Below are 21,132 nucleotides of genomic sequence, written 5' to 3' on the forward strand. Positions count from 1 at the left end.
TATTATCTATCATATTTCATTATACTTGGCTTACATCATAATGCTGTATACATTTAATAAAGGAAGCTATGCATGAACTCTTCCACAGAGATATTAATACCGCTGGAACTCTTACCGTCGTACAGTCTCTTGTGTGTTGTATCATCTCACAGCAAAAATGCATAGATCCTGAAAAACAATACGCACAGTCATTTTATATTCTAACCCGGGCTGGATAAACTAAATTACAAACACGTTTTGTGCTTTTAGGTCAGTCTATGAGAAGCATTCCACTGCCTTAGTCAAAGAAGGTTTAAATATTGCAGTAATCCTTTTGAGTATTCAGCAGGCCATGTGCACATTTATGTACTGTAATAACAAAGAGAAACATTGAGAGTGACCAGTGACCTAATTTCTACAAACACAGCAGAATAATGGAACTCGAAAGGAATTTAGATGATGCAGGGTTTCAATAGAATAATTAAAGAAAATGCATTTCAGGGGTCGCCACAGCAAATCAACACCAGCAACTCTCATAACTTCAGATAAGCGGCTGAAGACGAGACGATTGCGACTCTCTCGTCCTCAAGAAGATGAATGAATGAATTTAGATTATGATTATATTTATGCCTGAAACACACGTGGCTGTTTCCATTATCCCGTCATTATGCCTGACATGGCCCCATGGCAACCTTTAAAAGATACTATAGTAGATGTACATGGGAAACATTATTAGATAAAAGAATATTCTATAGAGACATCACAGAAACCAAATGACTTTCTCATCACTCTATTTAAAATGTGGCAGTGCATGCAGTTCTGCGCTCACCTCCCCCATCTGTTCTGATAATGTCATAGATTGGATTTTCCTGTTGCTCATGACGATCTTGAAGATTGTCCTGCTGCTCATGAGGACTGAGGTTATGAAAATAATGAATTTGATTGTGTGACAGGCTTCAACAAATCTTAAGAAAGCAATCCCACTGGTTTATTTTTGCAATGAGATTTCATTTGTGGAAAAGAATGACAAGAAAGAAAAGTAATGTAACGCAATATATATATATATATATATATACTATTAGTCCTTATTACAAAATTAGATGTTTGGGACTAAATGATGATCATACCTTTCTCTGCGATAAAATTGAGGCTCTGGTGAATGATCCGTGTCTGTGTGAATAAATAATACAGTATTTTAATCAAATTCTAGAATAACCTGTGGCGCTTGTAAAAACTGAAGACCAATTAGAATCAAGAGTAGCCACATTTAAACAAATAAACCGATATTCCACGTGTCCATACCTCTGAGCAGCCTGGCTCGTTGTCGGATGCAGAAGATGACGTTGAGACAGAATGAGAGCAGTAAAGACACAGACAACAACCCCAAACCTGCCAGATGAACAAAGCACACTAAAAGAAAAGACAAATGCATGATCATTAATGTTCAAACTTCTTCTGTCCACCCAAACCCAAGAGTTACAGGTCATCTGTGTGGCGAATTTTAGGCTTCTTATCTGCCATTACTAATGCTGAAAGTTTCTCCCACACGCTTCAACAACAAGCTCAAAAGTTTATTTATATATATATATATATATATATATATATATATATATATTATAGAATATTTACATCCTCCTCATTAAGGTCAAAGCACTGACCTTTTTTTTGAGGCTATAAAGACAAAAAATAAATTTGCAGACACTGATGAAAGTTATGGCCCTTCTAAATATTTTACAAATAATACTAATTGTATAATAATTTTAATTAGATTAGAATCAAGTCATTATTAGTATAATGTGTAACGGCACCTAAGAATGAGTTTTCTTTAAATGGAAATAAATAGTTTGCCAATTTCAACAATACTGACAAACTTCACAGTGAAATATATTGATCTTGCTGTAATCACAATGTTTTCATCAATCAGGTTTACTGCACATAATAAATATATTACTGTAACATTAAAGCAAAATGATGTGTCAATACTAATCTAAAATGTAAAAGGTATACATATTTGTGTATGGAACACAGTGCATACGTTGTGATTCTAAACTGATTGTTGTTTCTAAATAATGTTCTGAGAGTTCTTACCTGCCATAATCCAATGTCAACAAAACGGACTGTCTGACAGAATCCTGTCAGGCTATGAAGTATCAGTGTTCAGTCAGTGAAGGGAGATATATTGTAGTATGTTTTTACTTGGTGAGTTACTCTATTATCTCACCCCTTTAGAAACGGGCTGTTCTTCAGTTACAAACAGGAAACACGCGACGTCAGTGAGACGCAAATTCAACGACAAATATAGGCCACATTATGGCTATTTGAAGATGTCAACTGTTTATAAGCTTGTGTAATGTAGAGGTGTGCAAAAATATCAAGTACTGACGACTAGAAAAAATACAACTCCACATAAAAAGTCAAGACAATGTTCCCTCTCGGTTTTTTGTACTTATTTACTGGGCTTGATTCTGAAATGGCTCTTGTCCTTAAAATAGATACACTTGTAGTTACACAACATGCTCACGTGTATGTGTTTTATCAACAGTGCAAAAGTAGATTCTATAAAGTGTGTGTGTGTGTGTGTGTGATGTCAGAGCTACGTGTGCTGATAACTGCATCTTCTACAGTACATTGTGGTTTTGTTATTGTGACAGTGTGTGTTGGAAGAGGAAGATACTATAAGAACACAAGCAGGAAATCCTTCAAACAGATGTCTATAATACGTATTTATTTTGTGTTAGATGGAATCCAGTGGCTTTGTTATGTTTATTAACCCTTTAGCCCTTGTGGTTTGAGCTCTACTCTGGAAACTCAACACTGCATGTGGACAACATTTAGCACTGGTTTAAACCTGGGGGTGATTTTGCAACATCAGCACTAAAACTTACATCAGAGGAAGTCGTTGGGCTTCTGGGCAGGAAAATCTCATTTCAAATGGACAGCAGCTCTTTGAAGGCCACAGGACATAAATAAGTTCCGACAGTTGCGTTTATGCAAATAGAACGCTTGTTCATTGCAGTGCCAGATAACACTGACTACATAATGCTGTAAAATGGTCTCTTCAAAGAAATGAAACCTGCACACAAGCCTGTGTAAGCAATCAGTTTTTATTTTCCAATGTTGCGTGAAACTTTTGATTAATGAGACGCGGCGCACGGAGAGGCGTCGAGGACCGGAGAAATGGGAGTTGGAGCAGCAGCGGCGGAGCTATATGTGCGTATTGAAATTGCCTTTGTCTATTGTGATTGATATTCTTTTTGCCTTGATTGTAAGTTTTCGCTTTGTGAGTTTGCATTGATTGCGTATGGTAAGAAGCATGATGCGGGATTTCTGGTCTCTCTAAGTGGGGGTGTGGCTGCCAGTTGTTTTGAGCCGTTTTTCTCCTGTTTTAATAGTTTTCAGTCGTGATGGGTCGATGAGGCCTCGTGAAGCCTGTCGGCACATCACCAAACTGTATCGATACCGTGTCGCACAATACCGCCACCTGCTGGATCTTAAAAATCATAACCAGCAACCCAATAACAGACTTTTCTTTTATTGTATTATTTCATATATCTTAATTAATTTCAATATATTTGATGTCTTTATACACGGTCAATGAATGTGAACTTTTCATAACCAGTGAAACTCAAAATGAGGATGCAAAATGAGGATGCTTATGTTGTCCTTGAGGCAGGGAGGGGATTTATCAACTACTTCCCCAGACATTCTCTATTTGAAATTTTGTGGTTGGCAAGGACCTGAAGCAGTTCCCTGAGCCCCTCATTCTCAACAGCTCTGAGGGCTTGGCAGTCCTTCACAATGAAATTCCAAATAGCCTGGTTCAACACATCCAGCTTCCTGGAAGCTTGTTATTACTACAGTTGGTGGGTTTCCTCACCAACACGGTTGGTACTTGGTAGCAATGTTGACTTTAAAACAGGCACTGGTTTCAAATCCCACTTCAGGAGTGAGGTGGAGCAGGGGGAGAGCAGGGCATGCTGGGGCTGACCTGGGCAGAGTGGAATGGACCAGACCACTCCACTATGCCCAGGTCAGGCCCCAGGCTCCGCTACCCCACTACCAGAGTGGGATTCGAACCCAGTGCCTCTGGCCCCAACAATGCTACCAACTACACCACTGTGTTTTTGGTGTTGTTGTTTTATGAGCTCTTTATTTTGTGTGTTTCATACGTTGTAGTGGGTTTTGGGTGTACGTATGGTAGAAGCTGTATGGATGCCATTTCTTTTGAACCTGTTTTTGTTAGCTTTTTAGTTAGGATCATTAGAAAATGTATTTTTCCTTCCTCCCAGACTGGTCGAGTAGATTACTTTGTTTATTATTTTGGCCTCGGCCCACACTGACGCTAACCCTTCCCTTTTCATTATTAATATTGCGATCTAATATCTTTATGATGTGAGATTCTCCTTCTCCTTGCAGCAAAACGGCTACTCTGACTCTTTTTTCAAGCCTCATTTTAAAATGTCTCTGTATGTGTGTTTACTGTTTATGTACTTTATTATATAAAAAATAACGATGAAATATATTAACTTGAGTAAATTTCATGATAAACAAATTATGACACTAAGAAGCCAATACATCTCCTTAACACATTCGGAACGCTAAAACGTCCGGTATCGCAAACCGGAAATGGAACTCTTTTTTTTGCGAATGAGTGAAGGTTCCTGTGAGTGAGTAAGCGATCTTTGTTATTAACATGGCCGCCCGCGTACGAAAGTCATGCTTCTTTTCTATTTACTGACTCTGTTCGTTTTGTATTGCCATTAGCGACGCTACAGTATCGTGCTGCCATTCATCACGACGTGCGTCACGTATCTAAGAATCGGGGAAGCCATAACTTAATTGCTGTACCTGATGGTAGCATTTTGAGCTAAGCTGTAGGAAAATACAAGGCGAAATCACAATGGATCCTGACCAACAACTGAGAAATGTAAGTCGCATTAATATCCATATCATATATTGACTTGCTAATTAACAATATGGCGTTGAGTTTGATTGATTGTTCCTCTTGCAGCTGCGGGATTTCCTTCTCGTTTACAACCGCATGACAGACATTTGCTTCCAGCGATGCTCCAGCAACTTCAACCACAGAAACCTTACCATGGACGAGGTGGGAATCCTTCAGCGTGAATACCGGGTTACCAATGAATTGCAAAATATATATTTATAGTTATGATATATAAGTTGTGTAAGAACATCTGCATACTCTTGTACAAATAAATGTTAATTGGGGTTTTTTTCCCCCACACTTTGTTGCTCATCTATTTTTCTGGAACTATTATTGCTGTGCAAACAACGTTAGAGGAAATTATTATTATATATATATATATCCACTCATCATTGGCAATGTTGTCTTTTCAGGAGCGCTGTGTGGACAACTGTGCGGGGAAGCTGATCCGCTCTAATCACCGCCTGATGGGCACCTATGTTCAGCTAATGCCAAAGATGGTGCAGCGCCGGATGGAGGAGATGGAGAGCAAGGCATCACAAAGTGCGACGGCAGCGGCGCCTGCCATCGCTGCAGACGCTGCGTCGCCTTCCGCCGAAGGTGCAGTAGGGTTAACTCCCGCGGCGGATGATGCGAGACCAGAGGCCCTTGGCTCACTCTCAACACCAGCAGGGTCAGATACTCCACTTGGTCTTAACCATCATGTGTCCAACTCCACAACAACTTCAGAAGTCAAACTAGCAGCTACCTCAATGCTCAATGACGCTGGCAGTGGATCATCTTAGGGAGCAGGCTCTACTCAGTCACTGATAGCCGGTGCCCAAGTTGAATTGGAGCACTCGGCTCCGGAGCTTCTGCCATCTAAAGCAGCATCCATATCTGAAGACGTGCCCGTGTCCACGGTAATGCCCACAATGCCCACAGAGAGCCTCTCAGCCCGAGAGAAAGCTCCAGAACTTGAGCCAAAGCCAAGCATCCCTCATCTGATGGGTGACTCGGTAGCAGAGCCAGAGCGATGGAATGTGTTTTTGGCTTCTTCTCATCGCACATGTTTCTAACTACAGTTCTCAAATGTAAGCATTTTCATATTAGTTTTACAAAATTGATGTTATTATGATGAGAGATTAAAAGTGTCTGATAGCAGTTATGAAAAAAATACATTTCCAGTCATCTCTCGGGCCTCCGTTGTCTGCAGACTGGTGAATTAGATGTTTGGAGGGGGCTATTGGCTCACAGGCAGTCCAGTAATAGCGAGGGGTAGCGACTTGGTGCTGCTGATTCAGTCAAGTGGATTTCATGTATTTGCTCGTTATCAAGTTTTATTTGGTTGAATAATTGATTCGTGTCTGCTTTATCTAGGAAATATTGTGACTGATAAATTGATAATAAATACACAATTCCAAGTGATTGGGGTCAAACAATGTGTTGCTATGACTTGTAGCATGTTGGCATGATGTCATGAGTGTGTGCTTTGCCCATGGGGTGCAATGATGCAACAAATGATCAGGTAGGTATTTGAGGAAATTCTATAAGACCCATTGCTCTGAACAAAATATGTTTTTTTTTTATTTAAAGAGCCTGAATTACAAGTAAATGGAAAAATACAGATTTGTTTTGTATCCATACAGGAACCCCTATAGTTTCCACAACTCTGTATGTCTCCCTTCTTCTTGAAAATGGGCCCCAGCACACTTCTCCTCCAACAGCATATGATACAATACACATCCTCTCATCTAGTAACTGGCTACAGCACTAGCCCCTCCCGAGCGAGGTGTTGTGTACCCCCCTGATGACACGAGGAATGAAAGACGTCCTGAGTCTCTCTGTTGATGATCTCAGTGACTGCAGCGTTATCTCAGATGGCTTCAAACTTTGTCATGGTCCTCCTCTCCAGTACTGTCTCCACAGAGTCCCGTCTCAGTCCAAATAAACAGAAGCCGTGGTGGAACAAATATTCTTTACTTGGCACACAACTAGTTCATGAATATATTCCACTGAATTGAATCCGGCAATTATGAAAAGGTATGAAAGTGCAAAATACTTGTACCAAAAAATAATGTTATTGGCACCTATCATCGTTTTGCTTTTGTATTTTTCTATCTTTGATTCACGTATACAGTGTTTTGGGTTGATTAATAACTGCTGCTACTTTATATATTCCGGGATATTTATTAAATTGCAATCCCTCATAGCATCATATATTTACAGCGTTGCTGTCCTACCAAAGGCACAATTCTGCAAAAAAAAATTATATATATATTTTTTTATCTTTTATTATGAGCCCAGAAAAACAACAGCAGTGTTTTCAGCTTTGCATCTGAAAAACTATATAAACGTTAAAGTATTTACTAACTGTAGTTGTCAGGTAATAGTGGACCAAAAACCTCACCTGAGAGTATCTGCTCGGCCGCATGGTGCAGCATCATTGCGTTTCATCCAGCAGGGGTCACTGTTGCGTGTCCCGCGGGCGGCCTGGCCAGTCTTCGCGCTGCTGTAACTTTCTCACCAGTAGCCCCCCCACATCAGCCCTCAGGAGCGGGGCGTGGATTGATCACGACTATTCCCTGCTTCAAATTCTAAGGAGACGACAAACTTTCTGGATCTGGAGGAGAAAAGGAACCGGCAAGGAACCGACTGAATCGCAGCTGGTAAGATGTTTGAGACAGCTTCTTTTTTTTTTTTAGGGATGCTTGTTTTTAATGTGATCGGGACGTGTTGACTGTGGATCTCCCACTTTAAGTGTGACGTATTTAACAATAGATTTCAAAGTCGTCCGGTAGGCCAGCGGATCTCACTGGTTTAGATGAAGCCATGGGGGGAAACGTGGGAATGCACTGTACTTGATATCTTTTTTTTTGTTTAGTGTCCTGTTCTAGTATTAAAACCGAGATGGTGCTCAGAAGACAAGTCTGTTGACTGAAGATGTACCGTTTTGGAAAATAATACACTAACCTTGTTCAAAATATTTGGTTGTGGAGGGAAAACGTTTTCCTCATTAATAAGGACTCTTTGTTTCTTTGTACAGGCTACATGTCCCTGATATCAAACCTTACAGGGAGAACAAAGAGTAAGAAGAGGCAACCTGCAGCGTAACCATGGATGACATCTTCACACAGTGTCGAGAAGGAAACTCTGTGGCTGTTCGTCTGTGGCTGGACAACACAGAGAATGACCTCAATTTAGGGTGCGTGGATATTTATCTGCACAGATTTCACTCCAATGCGTAAAAACTTTCAGTTTCATCCTCTTATTGTTATTTCTTTTTATCTAGTTCTGGGATGGGAATCGAGCTTTAAAGTGTAAAGAGTGGTCGTCTAACGTTGAGCGTCGGGTTTATAATTGACCACATTTGGTATGGTGGGTGAAGGGATCCGGCTGCGTCTGTGCTTGTGCGTACAAAGTGATCCTTGGCACTTAAGAGGTGGTCAAATAGTTTCCATATTGAGCAACGCCGCCGGCTGCCGAGCGTCTCCCAGCTTCGGTAATTTCAGTCCGTTTCTTCCCGTTTCAGTCTAGCCTTTCTTTGTGATGTCATCCGTCTAGAACTGCGTCTATAAAAGCAGTGGATGCTTTGGGGAGGTTCTGTGTGACCACAGATGACTCAGAATGTAGTTGAATATCTATACTAAAATCTCATTGGACAAAAAAAAAGCACAGCCTCGCTTTTGACTGATGTAAGGAATCAAAACATTTATAATCAGATTTTAATCGAGTTTCATACAATGATGGTGTCATCCTGTTCACTCGGAATGTTCTGAGACATGTTGTGTGTTATAAACGATTGTTAGTCAGCCAAATAAAGGTGTTGATTTGTTTCAAGGAGCTGCAGCCCTATTCATTATTTAAGTCGGGCTGCTTACGTAATTTCCTCTCTGGAAATGAGCTTGAAGAGCTCACGGCTAAAGACTGTGATTATCTCATTCTTGGGACAGGCCATATATGTGCAGCATGTTGACGTTGACTCGGAGGTGCTGCAGAGCTTCCAGCCAACCACAAAGCAGCGAAGGCCATTTCCTCTGTTCAGCTCCATACAGGGACAGGCCCCTCTCGGGCAGTTCGCTGCTGCCCCCACGTAAACATCTCGACCCCTCGTTACGGTGGAGGCCTCTGCTCTGACACTAGACTCGATGAGTCTTTTTTTTTCCTTTTTCCTATAATTTATTATGTGTTGGTGGGAAAATATGTTGCTTAGGGGAAAACGTAAATGCTTTCCCCTTCAGCTTACTGGTTCAAACTTCAAGAGTCGGAGATTCCACTGAGATTATCATCAACACACACACACACACACACATGGTAGCTGCTTGTGTATTGAGTGAGCGACACAGGAAGACAAGGAAAATAGAGAGACTCTGGAGCTGAGGATTCCACTCTGCATTTTCCGCTCTTTCATTCCTGTCATTTTTTACTGCGCGTTACTTTTTATAGCACGCTGGGTTGGTCCGGCTGTGAACTGTCTTGACCACAGCAGTAGATCAAAACTCACGGAATGTAATCGACTTTCATCTCACATCAACGTGAGCTAGTGGTGCCGCCATTCCCTGCAGGTCACACAAGGCCTCCTGATGTTTATTGCTTAGCTACAAGGAGGAGTTTGTGACCCAGAAAGCCATTTTGGGGTCACTTGATGTAAAGGGAATCACAGGAGGTGAAGAAACCAGTCGCGCGTACTGTAGGTGAGAGGTTGGATCCTTCTAGACCACTGATACGTACACTATATGTGTGTCTTGATGTGTGTTAGCGGGCATTCCGGCTCGCGCGTGCATATTTATCACTCGGCCGACTTTCACATGGGCTGCAGCGAGGAAGCATGAGCTTAAGTCTAAATAAAGACAAGGTGGGTAGCTGATGTGAGGACGTGTGGTGCTGTGTGTTCATGATAAAAAGGCACAGACAGGGTTTTTTTTTTCAGCCGGTTCAGAGTCGAAGAGAGCATCAGTGCCCTCCTACAGCTGCTGAAGAGGAAGAAGTTGTCATCTTATATCATCATCTTATAATATCAGCATAAGATGTATTCATAGTGTTGTCATTAAAAGTCTCCTATAAAACAATAAACTTTTTTGTGGTTTTCCATAAGCAAGAAAATAAAAGATGTATTTTGAACGTGTGAAATTGATAAGATTATAATTGTGGTCACTGATTGTTGTTTCAGTGACGACCATGGCTTCAGCCCCCTCCACTGGGCATGCAGAGAAGGGAGGAGCGGCGTGGTCGACATGCTCATCATGAGGGGTGCGCGTATTAACGTGATGAACCGTGGGGATGACACCCCATTGCATCTCGCCTCCAGTCATGGACACAGAGACATCGTGGCTAAGGTGCAAACTCTCAGACGCGAAATGGTTTCATCCGGACCCGGTGCATAAACGCATTGTTTTTTACGCTAAACACTTGCATTTTGCCGTACTATTTCCTCATGTGAACATCAGCTGATTATGTGCAAAGCCGACGCCAATACTGTCAACGAGCATGGAAACACGCCACTGCACTACGCCTGCTTCTGGGGCCAAGACCAAGTGGCAGAGGTACAGAACGACGACGCTCGCCCTGTCGACTGAAACGGACCCTCTCCTGGGGAGGAACGGCCGACCTGGGTCTAAAATGTAATTTGTATATAGCAGTTAAATTGTCTTTTGTGTGTAGGATTTGGTGGCTAGTGGGGCCCAGGTGTGTACATGTAACAGGTATGGACAGACCCCCCTGGATAAGGCCAAACCTCATCTAAGACAGTTGCTTCAAGGTTAGAAGTTATTTGCAAGCAACCTTGTTAAAAGGAAATATTATGGTGGCAAATTAATAGAAGCCTTTGGTATTTTTCTTTTTTTGTATTAAGTGCTCTTTTTTTATGTTTGTTTTCAGAAAAGGCAGAGAAAATGGGCCAGAGTATGACCAAAGTCCCCTATAAGGAAACTTTCTGGAAGGGCACCATGCGAACTCGACCTCGTGAGCAACGCTCATTTGTTTCAAGGAATAAAATCATCACATCAAATCAAAAAATATTTATGTTGTAATTCATGTTTGGTCTCTTTCAGGTAATGGTACCCTCAACAAACAGGCTGGTATTGATTATAAGCAGCTATCGCTTGTGGCTAAGATCAATGAGAACCAGTCTGGAGAGGTCAGCTGCGCTTTATCGCTCTGCCAATCTCTTCATTATATTTTATCTCTCCAGATGTTTATTTGCTTGCACGCTCTGGTTGCAGTTGTGGCAGGGCCGGTGGCAAGGGGATGAGATCATAGTGAAGGTGCTGCAGGTGAGAGACTGGACTACCAGGAAAAGCAGAGACTTCAATGAGGAACATCCAAAACTCAGGTAATTCTCCCCCCCTTGGCAGTTCACAAACCTCATTACAGCTGAGCAAAACCTGCAATCCACAAGACGAGAGGCCAAATGAACCAGACAGGAACAGCAGGGACCCTGCAAGGGCCCCTGAGTCATAATCAGGGCTGTCAGGTGGATGTGCAAAACTCAGGACTAGCCTCAGTAGAGTAATTATTCAAAATAAAAGCACATAATAAAATGCACCGATGAACAGTATAAATGAAACGTAACAAAACAGAATGCGTATTACTCTGTTACCTATGTTTCATTATTACCACCAATTGCCGACAGTGGCAGAAAAAACTCGGAGCAAATCTGTAATCGGACTAAAACAAGAGGACGTTTTGCACTCCCCTCTCTTTCTGTCATGTTTCCGTAGAATCTTTTCTCACCCAAACATTCTGCCCGTTCTCGGGGCCTGCCAGGCACCCCCATCGCCTCACCCCATCATTATCACCCATTACATGCCGTACGGATCCCTCTTCAACATACTCCACCAGGGCACCAGTGAGTAGTTTGCATGTGAAATAAAAAAAAAAGACCAGACCACAGTACCCTGGTATAACAGTCTTTGTGTTTCTCCTCTTCCTCAGCTCTGGTGGTCGACCAAAGCCAAGCGGTGAAGTTTGCCTTGGACATCGCCAGCGGCATGGCCTTCCTCCACACCTTAGAACCAATGGTGTCACGGCTCTATCTCAACAGTAAGCATGTCATGGTAAGACGACGCTCTGCTGCTTTGACTGCCGGTGTGTGCCCAACCAGAACTGTAAACTCTTTTGCAACCATCACACTGACACAGAAATGAACTCGCCAGGTGGTTCATAATGCCATTCATTTGCAGATTGACGAGGACATGACAGCCAGAATAAGCATGGCGGATGCCAAAATCTCCTTCCAGTGTCCTGGTCGCATGTACTCTCCAGCATGGATGGCCCCTGAAGGTATCTGGTCCTTTTTTGTTTTTGACTTTGTTGTCTGCCTACTTACCCCTCCCGTAAAGACTTTATGAGTCATTCAGTGAAAAACAAGCTGGTCTGTATAATTTAAACCGTTGCACTCAAGCTGTTCATGTGGTGCGTTGCCCAGATAGCAAACCTATGAGTAATCTAGTCATGGTTTGCCATCATACATCTTGTTTCCAGCCCTGCAGAAGAGACCTGAAGACATTAACAGAAGGTCTGCTGACATGTGGAGCTTCGCGGCATTGCTGTGGGAGCTGGTAACCAGAGAAGTTCCCTTTGCTGACCTCTCACACATGGAGATTGGCATGAAGGTAAGTGGCCGCCACAAACTTATCACATCAACACCCAAACAGGAAAATGCCAAAGCGTCTGGAAGGCTGTGCAGGTTTCTATCGGATGTTTACAGCGACTCTGTATGTCATTTTTGACTTTGTTGTTTAGGTGGCTCTCGAAGGTCTCAGGCCTACCATTCCACCGGGCATTTCGCCGCATATCTGCAAGCTAATGAGGCTTTGCATGAATGAAGATCCAGCAAAGAGACCCAAGTTTGACATGATCGTCCCCATCCTGGAGAAGATGCAAGACAAGTGAATGCCTTGCAAACAATCACTCTTTTTCTGTTTCTTTTCTTTTTTTAAACAACCACTTCTTATTTTCACATCAATCTTGTATCTGCTAAGCCACTGTAAATATTATCAAGAAACACTTCAGATATCACAAGTCAATTTGAAAATAATTATTTTGCTTCTCTGTTGCTATTTAAATTTGTTGTGCTGTATAAATGTCCTTTAGCATATGTTGCTCACTATGGTTGCAATATGTTCACTGAAACATTGTGGATATCGTTCATTCATGAATCACACCGAAAAAGATCCAAAGAAATGTGCATTAGTAAATAAAAATGCATTAAAGTTTACTTTTTATATTTATGAGAAATCCTTGTGGAAATATGTTATGCAGCAACACAATGCCTCTGTTGTAATAAGTTCTTAGTTTAATCTGCCAGAAAGTGCAATACATTTACAATCAAATATTTAGGCTTTCTCCAAGGAGTGACGTTTTTTAAGTGAACACATTAGCTCAACAATTAATGAAGGCCAAAAAATGGGGATTAGACTAGAGCTCCAGTGAGGGAGGACATGAGAGTGTCTGGTGTTGGGGAGGACGATGCAAAGGACAGGGTGAAATGGAGAAAGTTGATTTGCTGTGGCGACCCATGAAGGGACAAACTGAAAGTACAGTAGTAGTAGTAGCAGTTGTAGTAGTCGTCATTCAAATCCATACGGTCACAAAATAATTTTCCTGACCTCTCCAACATTTACTGGAGGTTATATTTCTATCATCCCAGCTCACATGTTCGCTATGGTGATGTCACGATGATGGCATTAGAGCTACCTTTAATTCCTAAATCCTGGACCTACTATTTTGGAATAAAATTTTTAAAAAGGACTTTTAAACTACGGATTAACAGCTTCCATTCAACTCTCATCGCTAGCTCGGGTCGGTTTGGAAGATCCGGCAGGTAGTAAAGGGGAAAAACTGTCACGTGACGAATCAGGTGAGTGTGTGTCGATCACGGGGCCGACGGGGTAGGCTCGCGTCGCCACCGGCGCTGTTCAGCTGGGCGGGGACTCGGAAGCCGGTGTGTTCTGCCTGCATGTTCCCACTCCTCCGCCCGACTGTGTCGCCCCCTGACCCGCCTGTGTTCACCGCTCCTCAGCGATACTTTTGGTTAGCTTGTTTGTTTTTATAATGTAGCGTTGCTAGAGCTAGCTAGCGTTAGCCTTTGGTTGTGTTCCCCTCTCACGTGACGTCGCCGGGTGCGTGTTATTTATTTACCCTGTAGCGGAAGTGCTAACTGCGGGGATGCTGAGTGTCACTTTCTCGATGCTTTGCACACAGGAACTGCCATCGATCTCCCCCCTCGGAGGACTCCTGCTACACGGACAATGAGGCTCCCCGCTCCGGTGCCCTCCGTCGGGCTGCTAACCTGCGCGCTGGTATTAACGGTGCAGCATTTCGGACCGTGTCGTGCGGCACCGACGTCCGAGCGGTCCGAGCCGGTGTTCATTCGGCACCTTGTTAACCGACCGGGGATCGGATTCAACTGGAGCAATGCCTCATGCCACTTGTGCAAAGCGCTCTTTACCGTCCTTGACATTGTGGTTCTGGTAATGTTACAACGTGTTTCTTTCTTTCATGCATATATGCAACGAATAGGACTAAAAGATGTCTTTTATCATATGTAAATGCACACTTCTGCAGATTAACATGGTAAACTCAATTATTATTGTTTTATTTTTTTCAGAGATTGAGGAAAGATGTAACAGCTGTTGTTGTTTGTTTACTCAGCCCAAGTAGTTCACGGTTCAATCCAGGAAGTCTGAATCTGTTTACTTGTCCTAAGCAGAACCTGAGAATGAATAGAATGCAGGAAATAAGCATGAAACACTAATAAGTGAAGTCACTTCTTGCTTGTTCAGTAAGTGTGTGTACAGTATATAGATAGATAGATAGATAGATAGATTTTAGCAACCATGCCACAAACTACATTCTTAAAACTGAATTTAATTCAAACTTCCAGTTAACAACTTTGACAAAAACCTGAATCTCCCGGAAGATTGGAGATTGGAGTTTCGATGAAGATTAATTCCGGTGCCTAAATGATCATGAAAACAATGAAATATTAGGGCTATTATGAAGAAGAATCACTGTTTGCTCTCTTTTCATTTGACAACAGATTTCTGACATCATTTAGGTTGTGGGAGTTGGTTCGCCTCCAGTCGCTCAAAATGCTAACAATATCTCAAGGCTGAAGCGAACTCGTTTTTACAGAAGTTTAATCAAGGGTTACTCTCGTCTGAAAACAAATGCAGCGGTGGACACGGCCCAAGTTCTGCTCTTTGTAAATCTAATCGCTTGCACAGTCTTTTGTTTTCTGCTGATGTAGCACAAAAACATGCTTGTGACAATAATGTAATCAATAATGACCTCAAGTTCTCCTTTCATCCAATTATTTCACCTGCTGACTTCAGAAACAGAAAGTCAGCTTATTTTTTCTTTCTTGTTGAGTTCAAAAGTGCAAAGTGCTTATCTAATCATGGGTTTCTTTCTAGTAAATCAGAACTTTTTAAATCGGATTTAGGCTTTGAGAACAGTGAACATGTCAATATGTTGAATTCTCCCATCTCTAATCCTGCTCTGTCGTCGTCGCCTGTCTTAGGCTGATGTAAACGAGGAGCGAGTTGCACACGCAGTAGGTAAAGCCTGCGTCCTTCTCCACCTGGCCGACGAGCGGGTGTGTCGAGAGATAACCGAGCTGTTCAGGGACGACGTCATCCAGGCTCTGCAGGAGTCCTTTCTGCGGCCCACTGAAGCGTGCGGCGTGTTGGTGGGCCCTTCCTGCGGCAAATATGACATCTATGCTCCCTGGAACGTCACCTTGCCTAAGGTCCCGAAGCCACCCGTCAAACCCGTCTCTCCTCCCAAACCCGGTTCTCCACAGAGCCGGGTCCTGTTTCTGACTGACGTCCACTGGGACCAGGTGAGTGTGGCCCACGGGCAGATTTGCCCAAAACTATTTACTCTTTTCTAGCTTTTTTTTTTTTTCTCGCATCCTGAGGTGAGGACGGTAAATTTTAGTTTAGGCGTTTTCCACTTGTCCTTTCTTCCGTCATTTAAAATTACGGAAGAAAGGCCATATTACAGTTTTCAATAAAAACCTTCTACACACAACAACGTTGTACTGAAAAGGGGGCTTTTGCGAATCTTACATCTTTTTTTTCTGCCACATTATTATCGTTACCATTAATCAAAATGTAATTGTCATTGCTATTATTATTGTTTCCATGGTGACAAGTTGTCTAGCTCTTTCATTGGATTGGATTTGTCTCGGATGATGAATTCTGGACACATTTTTTTGAATTATAAATATTTATATCTTCATGATAATCATACCTTTTTAGCCCCTGTAGGGGAATCCTAACTATTTTGTACTTGGTGAATATGTGAAGCAGTTTCGTCCCAACTGGTGCTGCGAATACACAAGGTTAAAGATAGTGGTTTATCTGACATTTGGAATGAATGAACAGTTTGATATATTGGTCACCTGACCGCTTTAAAAAAAACAACAAAATGCCATCTCCACCTACAGGAGTATAAAGTTGGCAGCGCCGCAGACTGCCAGGCCCCTCTGTGTTGCCGCGAAGACTCAGGCTCCCCCAGCTGGAGGCGGAGGGAGGCTGGCTACTGGGGAACCTACAGCAAGTGTGACTTGCCTCTGTGGACATTGGAGAACCTCTTGGAAAACGCGGCCATTGCCGGACGCTGGGACTGGGTCTACTGGACCGGAGACATACCAGCGCACAATGTTTGGTCTCAGACCAGGACACAACAGCTGTCGGAGCTCAAAGTCATCTCCAGACTCATTCGCAAGTAATGTTCTCCCAACTTGCAGCTTCTCCAATGCTTGACTGATGCAGTAGTTTTTAATGGAATAACTTTAAAAGCTGCTCTTATTTAAAATCAAAGCGTTGATAAGACTGCATGTTTTTACTTCTGCTTCATCACATGTTGCACTGCAGCAATGGACTCTCCCTCCCCCCCCCCCCCCCCCTTCTCATCCGATCAGACACCTGGGATTCAATGTGACAGTTTACCCTGCTATAGGAAACCATGAGAGTACTCCAGTCAACAGCTTCCCACCGCCATTCGTCCAAGGCAGGAAATCTCTCACCTGGCTCTATCGCACGATGGCGGAGGAATGGGCTCCCTGGTTGCCAGAGCAGGCGCTGAAGACTTTGAGGTGGTTGATGTTCATGTTTCTGTTATGGTTAGATGGAGTTCTAACGTGAGAGCTGTGTCTTGCATCCCGTGTTTGTCTTCACAGGTTCATTTGTGGTTAACAAGTGGTCACAGCTCTCAGAATAAGGTGCACAGATGTGGACCTTTTGATATAAGCCTGAGGTTTCCTGAGTATTCTCTTGCTTGAAATTTCAGATATGGAGGTTTTTACACAATGGAGATCCAGCCTGGACTCAGGGTGGTCTCGCTCAATATGAACTATTGCGCTCGAGAAAACTTCTGGCTGATGGTGAACTCGACCGATCCTGCTAACCAGCTGCAGTGGCTCGTCCTCGTTCTGCAGGCCAGCGAGGACAAGGGAGAGAAGGTGAACATCGGAAAAATGGAAAGCAGAAATCTCTATTTGGCTTGGTATTCTAACGCTGATTAGCAAACACATGGAGATCACGTGAGGAGAGACAAAACCTTTGCTGGTCAAAATGGTTACGGAGACTGTTACCACTAGCTTAATATCTTAACTCCACTTTAGTGCATTTGTAGGTACCATTAATTGAACCGAGTAGCAGGTATGTTTTTATTTTATTGTAATTGAATTGAACTCAAAATCTGCTTTTTTGAGACATAATAATCAACTATATACCAGTCTCTCTCATATTTGGTTCATTCTAGATTGGCACATTCAATCATTATGATTCTTCTCTGGAAGGAGAGCTTGATTGTCTGTAGTCGCTGCTTCTTGTCACAAAACGGTTGTTTTTTGAGTCAGTGTTTATGTTCTTCCACAACATGATGTCATTTCCTTCTTCCTGTAGGTGCATATCATTGGTCATATCCCACCTGGCCTGTGTCTTGGCAGCTGGAGCTGGAACTACTATCACATTGTTAACAGGTAGCGGCGCCGGCCCTTTAAACCCCGAGGCAGACGCTTGTCACCTGCCTGGGATTTTACGTGAACCTACCACTGTGGCTCAGTTGCATTGTTGCTTATTAATGCCACTTGGCTTTCCTACTAACAGTTGATTGTGGAATATGTAGTAGTGAGGAAACTTCACGGCTGGACTTCTAGCACAGCTGGCATCCTGTCACTTGGATCCTGTCACTGGGATCCTGTCACTGGGATCCGTGCTGCGATTCGTCGAGCTCCTGACAATGACCGATTCTTTCACAGTAGTAGTAGTAGTAGTAATAATTTTTATTTCAGTCAGTATCTTAAATGAGTATCTTAAACAGATGTTTGTAGAAGTAGTCGTGCATGCCCAGGGGCTTGATTTTATACACCTGTGGCCATGAAACTGATCGGAACACTTGGATTCAATAAGTTGGATAGCTGACCAAATACTTGAGGCGAATTAGTGTATCGAGGAATGTCTCATAACGTGAATGTGGGCTTATCAATTTAATGCAAACGTGAACTAGGCAGTTTATGAAATGTATGTTTTTTTTTTCACAGCATCCTGCTATGGTTAGTCGCTGGCTACTTGGAAGAGAGCTTTAACAGTTTGCTTTCTGCCTTTTGTTAATCACCCTTTTATTTTTATTTTTTTACAGATATGAGCGTACAATCACCGGGCAGTTTTTCGGTCACACGCATTTCGATGAATTTGAAATGTTTTACGACGAGGAGACAATGACCCGCCCGCTGGGAGTGGCATTCATCGCTCCCAGTGTCACGACTTTCATTAATCTTAACCCAGGTCAGATCCCGACATCTCCTGACGTTTTAGAAGCGACACACACACACACGCGCAGCTAACAGTGCTATTTATTTCTTCTCTTTCCAGGTTACCGTGTCTACTACGTGGATGGGGATTACAAAGGGAGCTCTCGACAGGTACTCGACCACGAAACCTACATCCTGAACCTCACAGAGGCGAACCACAGTCCAGGGGCGCCTGGCACCCCAGACAAGAACCCCAAATGGACACTATTGTACCGTGCCACCGAGGCTTACGGTATGGCCAACCTGTCCCCTTCCGACTACAACAAGCTGATGCAGAGCTTTGTCAGTGATGACCGGGTCTTCGGGAAGTTCTGGTTTTTCAGGCATAAAGGACATGTGTCAGAGCCCTGCAAGGACGTGTGCAAAACCACGATGCTCTGCCTGCTGCGTAGCGGACGTTACGACGAGCTGGAAAACTGTGGCAGCCTCGAGGGACTTGGAGGAAGTTTGGCCCGTGCTGCTAGAAAAACCCTTTGCTGAACTGAGTGACAGCGACAGCAATAAGAACAAATACGAAACGAAGCCAAAGCTTCCTGTTCGCCGAGGATTTGATCATTGCACTCGGTCGCTACACTATCACGTCGCAGATAGATTTCTACTTTGCAACATTCCTCAAGTTTGTCAGCTGCTGTTTTTCTGCTAGTTTATCAGACAGTTTGAAATTATGCGCACCATCTCTCCTTTTTCCTCATCCCTTTGTGCAATGTGAGCAAGAGGTTGAGACATGATTTAGATCGGCGTTTAGCTGGATGAATCCGGGGGCTTGACGGACCTCAGCCATGGCTTCTCAGGTTCTCCGTACCTTAACTCAACTTCTGCCTTTATGCACAGCACCGCCTGCCTCAGAGATCAGCAGATATCCGTCTGTCTGGAATGAACTGCAGTGTTTCCCCATTGGGATTTTTAATTTTTTCTGCACTTTATTTTTTTGTTATTGCAATTGCTCATTAACCATCAGGTTAGATAGCGAACAAATTTGATAGAAACCAAAGTGCAGCAAGCATTGGAAGGTTTTCAGATCGTTGTCTTTGCAACTTATGGTGTAACATTAGCATGACAAATGATGCTATATGCGCCATAAGCAATAAGTTAAATAAACTGAATGCGTCAATTTTATTCCCGTGTCTCCTTGAACTTGCTGTAACAAGGACATTATGCATATTGCGACAAATATTGATGAAATGTAAGCATTTCCTTTTCACATTGGAATATACAGTAAGTAGTCGATTAGCCTGGTCTGGCCAAAGTGATCTCTTTCTCAAAGGAAGGTAGCAGGCAGTGTTTATACAGCTCAGTGCGTTTAAAGGCTCTGCTTCTACTGCCGCTTCACTTCACCGATCGGTGCACGAAACTAGTAGCTAGACATAACAGTGTTAAACTCGGTGAGCACAAACCTCCACCAACACACAATGAACTAGAAAACGACAATCAGAGATTGCAGACCCTCGCCTCCAATAGACTATTCGATCTTGTGAGACAGTAAACAGGGCTTCCGGATCAGAGGGGCCAAACCTGCTCTAGCTTGCTGCTCCGGAATGTACTACAAGCCATCTTCTGGACTCTTTTTCCCATCATGCCATTCGTGTCCCTCCCTCTTAAAGTGGCAGTTTACAGCACAGGCACAATTCCAGATGTAAAAATAATTCTAGAATCTGGATCCAGATCCGGACCAACGCCATTCTCGGGGAGGACCGAGCCACGGACAGAACCTTGCTCGTGTAAAATTTTCAAGTTGATTGGGTTACTAGTTTTTGACTTATGCGCTCGGACAGACAGACAAACAAACGCACCCAATTGCAATACCCTCGCCTCCTCTTCGGCGAGGGTAATAACCTGGACATGTATTTAAAAGGCCCCGGGTCCACACGGTGATCTGCATCATCAAAATGTTCTAAATTGTTCTTTGTATATTTATACACCAACCTTGAAAAGTAAAAGTGAATCAGAGCTGATTTTTAACTGATTTTTGAATCCATTAATGGAGTTTAGGGTAATGTTAAAATGTAATGCTTCTTCTTGACCTCATTCTGGATCAGATCCAAAACATTTTCCAGGATGGTTCATATTGAACCCCGGTTTTTGGTGAGTGAATCGAATGCATATTTTTACAAGATATTTTTTGAGAAAGCCTCCATTGTAAGTAAATGGGAAAATCTGGATTTGTTTTGTATGCAGGCGGATATCCGGAGCGCTCTCGAAGTCCAATGGGATCCAAGTTAGACCAAGACCCATCCAGCAGTTTGTCCGTAATCCCGCTAAGACACAGATACTTGCCGTCATAAATACAACCTCCTTGGCTGAGGTAAATATCTTATGACAAATGGACTCGTCATTTCATTAATGCAGAGATCAACCAAGATGCCAAAGACAAACTTTCAAAATTGTTTCAACAGATGCAAATGAT

General features: G+C 42.9%; 3 protein-coding genes across 3 annotated transcripts; all 3 read left to right on the forward strand.

Annotated features, from left to right (window-relative positions):
• The first annotated feature begins 4,795 nt into the window (after positions 1 to 4,795).
• LOC137900772 (mitochondrial import inner membrane translocase subunit Tim10 B-like) lies at positions 4,796 to 6,322 on the forward strand. The gene is made up of 3 exons (XM_068744907.1): positions 4,796 to 4,906; positions 4,991 to 5,086; positions 5,338 to 6,322. Exons 1-3 carry the CDS (start codon positions 4,880 to 4,882, stop codon positions 5,707 to 5,709), a joined length of 495 nt encoding a protein of 164 aa, XP_068601008.1. The 5' UTR covers positions 4,796 to 4,879; the 3' UTR covers positions 5,710 to 6,322.
• A 1,697-nt stretch (positions 6,323 to 8,019) lies between these two features.
• LOC137900205 (integrin-linked protein kinase-like) lies at positions 8,020 to 13,127 on the forward strand. Its single transcript, XM_068744269.1, has 12 exons — positions 8,020 to 8,108; positions 10,074 to 10,239; positions 10,351 to 10,446; positions 10,565 to 10,661; positions 10,781 to 10,864; positions 10,954 to 11,039; positions 11,125 to 11,234; positions 11,623 to 11,750; positions 11,837 to 11,958; positions 12,085 to 12,184; positions 12,386 to 12,516; positions 12,647 to 13,127. The coding sequence occupies exons 1-12, from the start codon at positions 8,020 to 8,022 to the stop codon at positions 12,794 to 12,796; spliced, it is 1,359 nt and encodes a 452-aa protein (XP_068600370.1). The 3' UTR covers positions 12,797 to 13,127.
• A 1,027-nt stretch (positions 13,128 to 14,154) lies between these two features.
• On the forward strand, positions 14,155 to 19,838 carry LOC137900438 (sphingomyelin phosphodiesterase-like). The gene is made up of 8 exons (XM_068744520.1): positions 14,155 to 14,376; positions 15,429 to 15,749; positions 16,359 to 16,639; positions 16,836 to 17,009; positions 17,204 to 17,375; positions 17,821 to 17,897; positions 18,557 to 18,702; positions 18,790 to 19,838. Exons 1-8 carry the CDS (start codon positions 14,155 to 14,157, stop codon positions 19,206 to 19,208), a joined length of 1,812 nt encoding a protein of 603 aa, XP_068600621.1. The 3' UTR covers positions 19,209 to 19,838.
• Positions 19,839 to 21,132: the final 1,294 nt, after the last annotated feature.

Source organism: Brachionichthys hirsutus, chromosome 10 (assembly GCF_040956055.1).
Source record: "Brachionichthys hirsutus isolate HB-005 chromosome 10, CSIRO-AGI_Bhir_v1, whole genome shotgun sequence".
Lineage (NCBI taxonomy): Eukaryota > Metazoa > Chordata > Actinopteri > Lophiiformes > Brachionichthyidae > Brachionichthys > Brachionichthys hirsutus.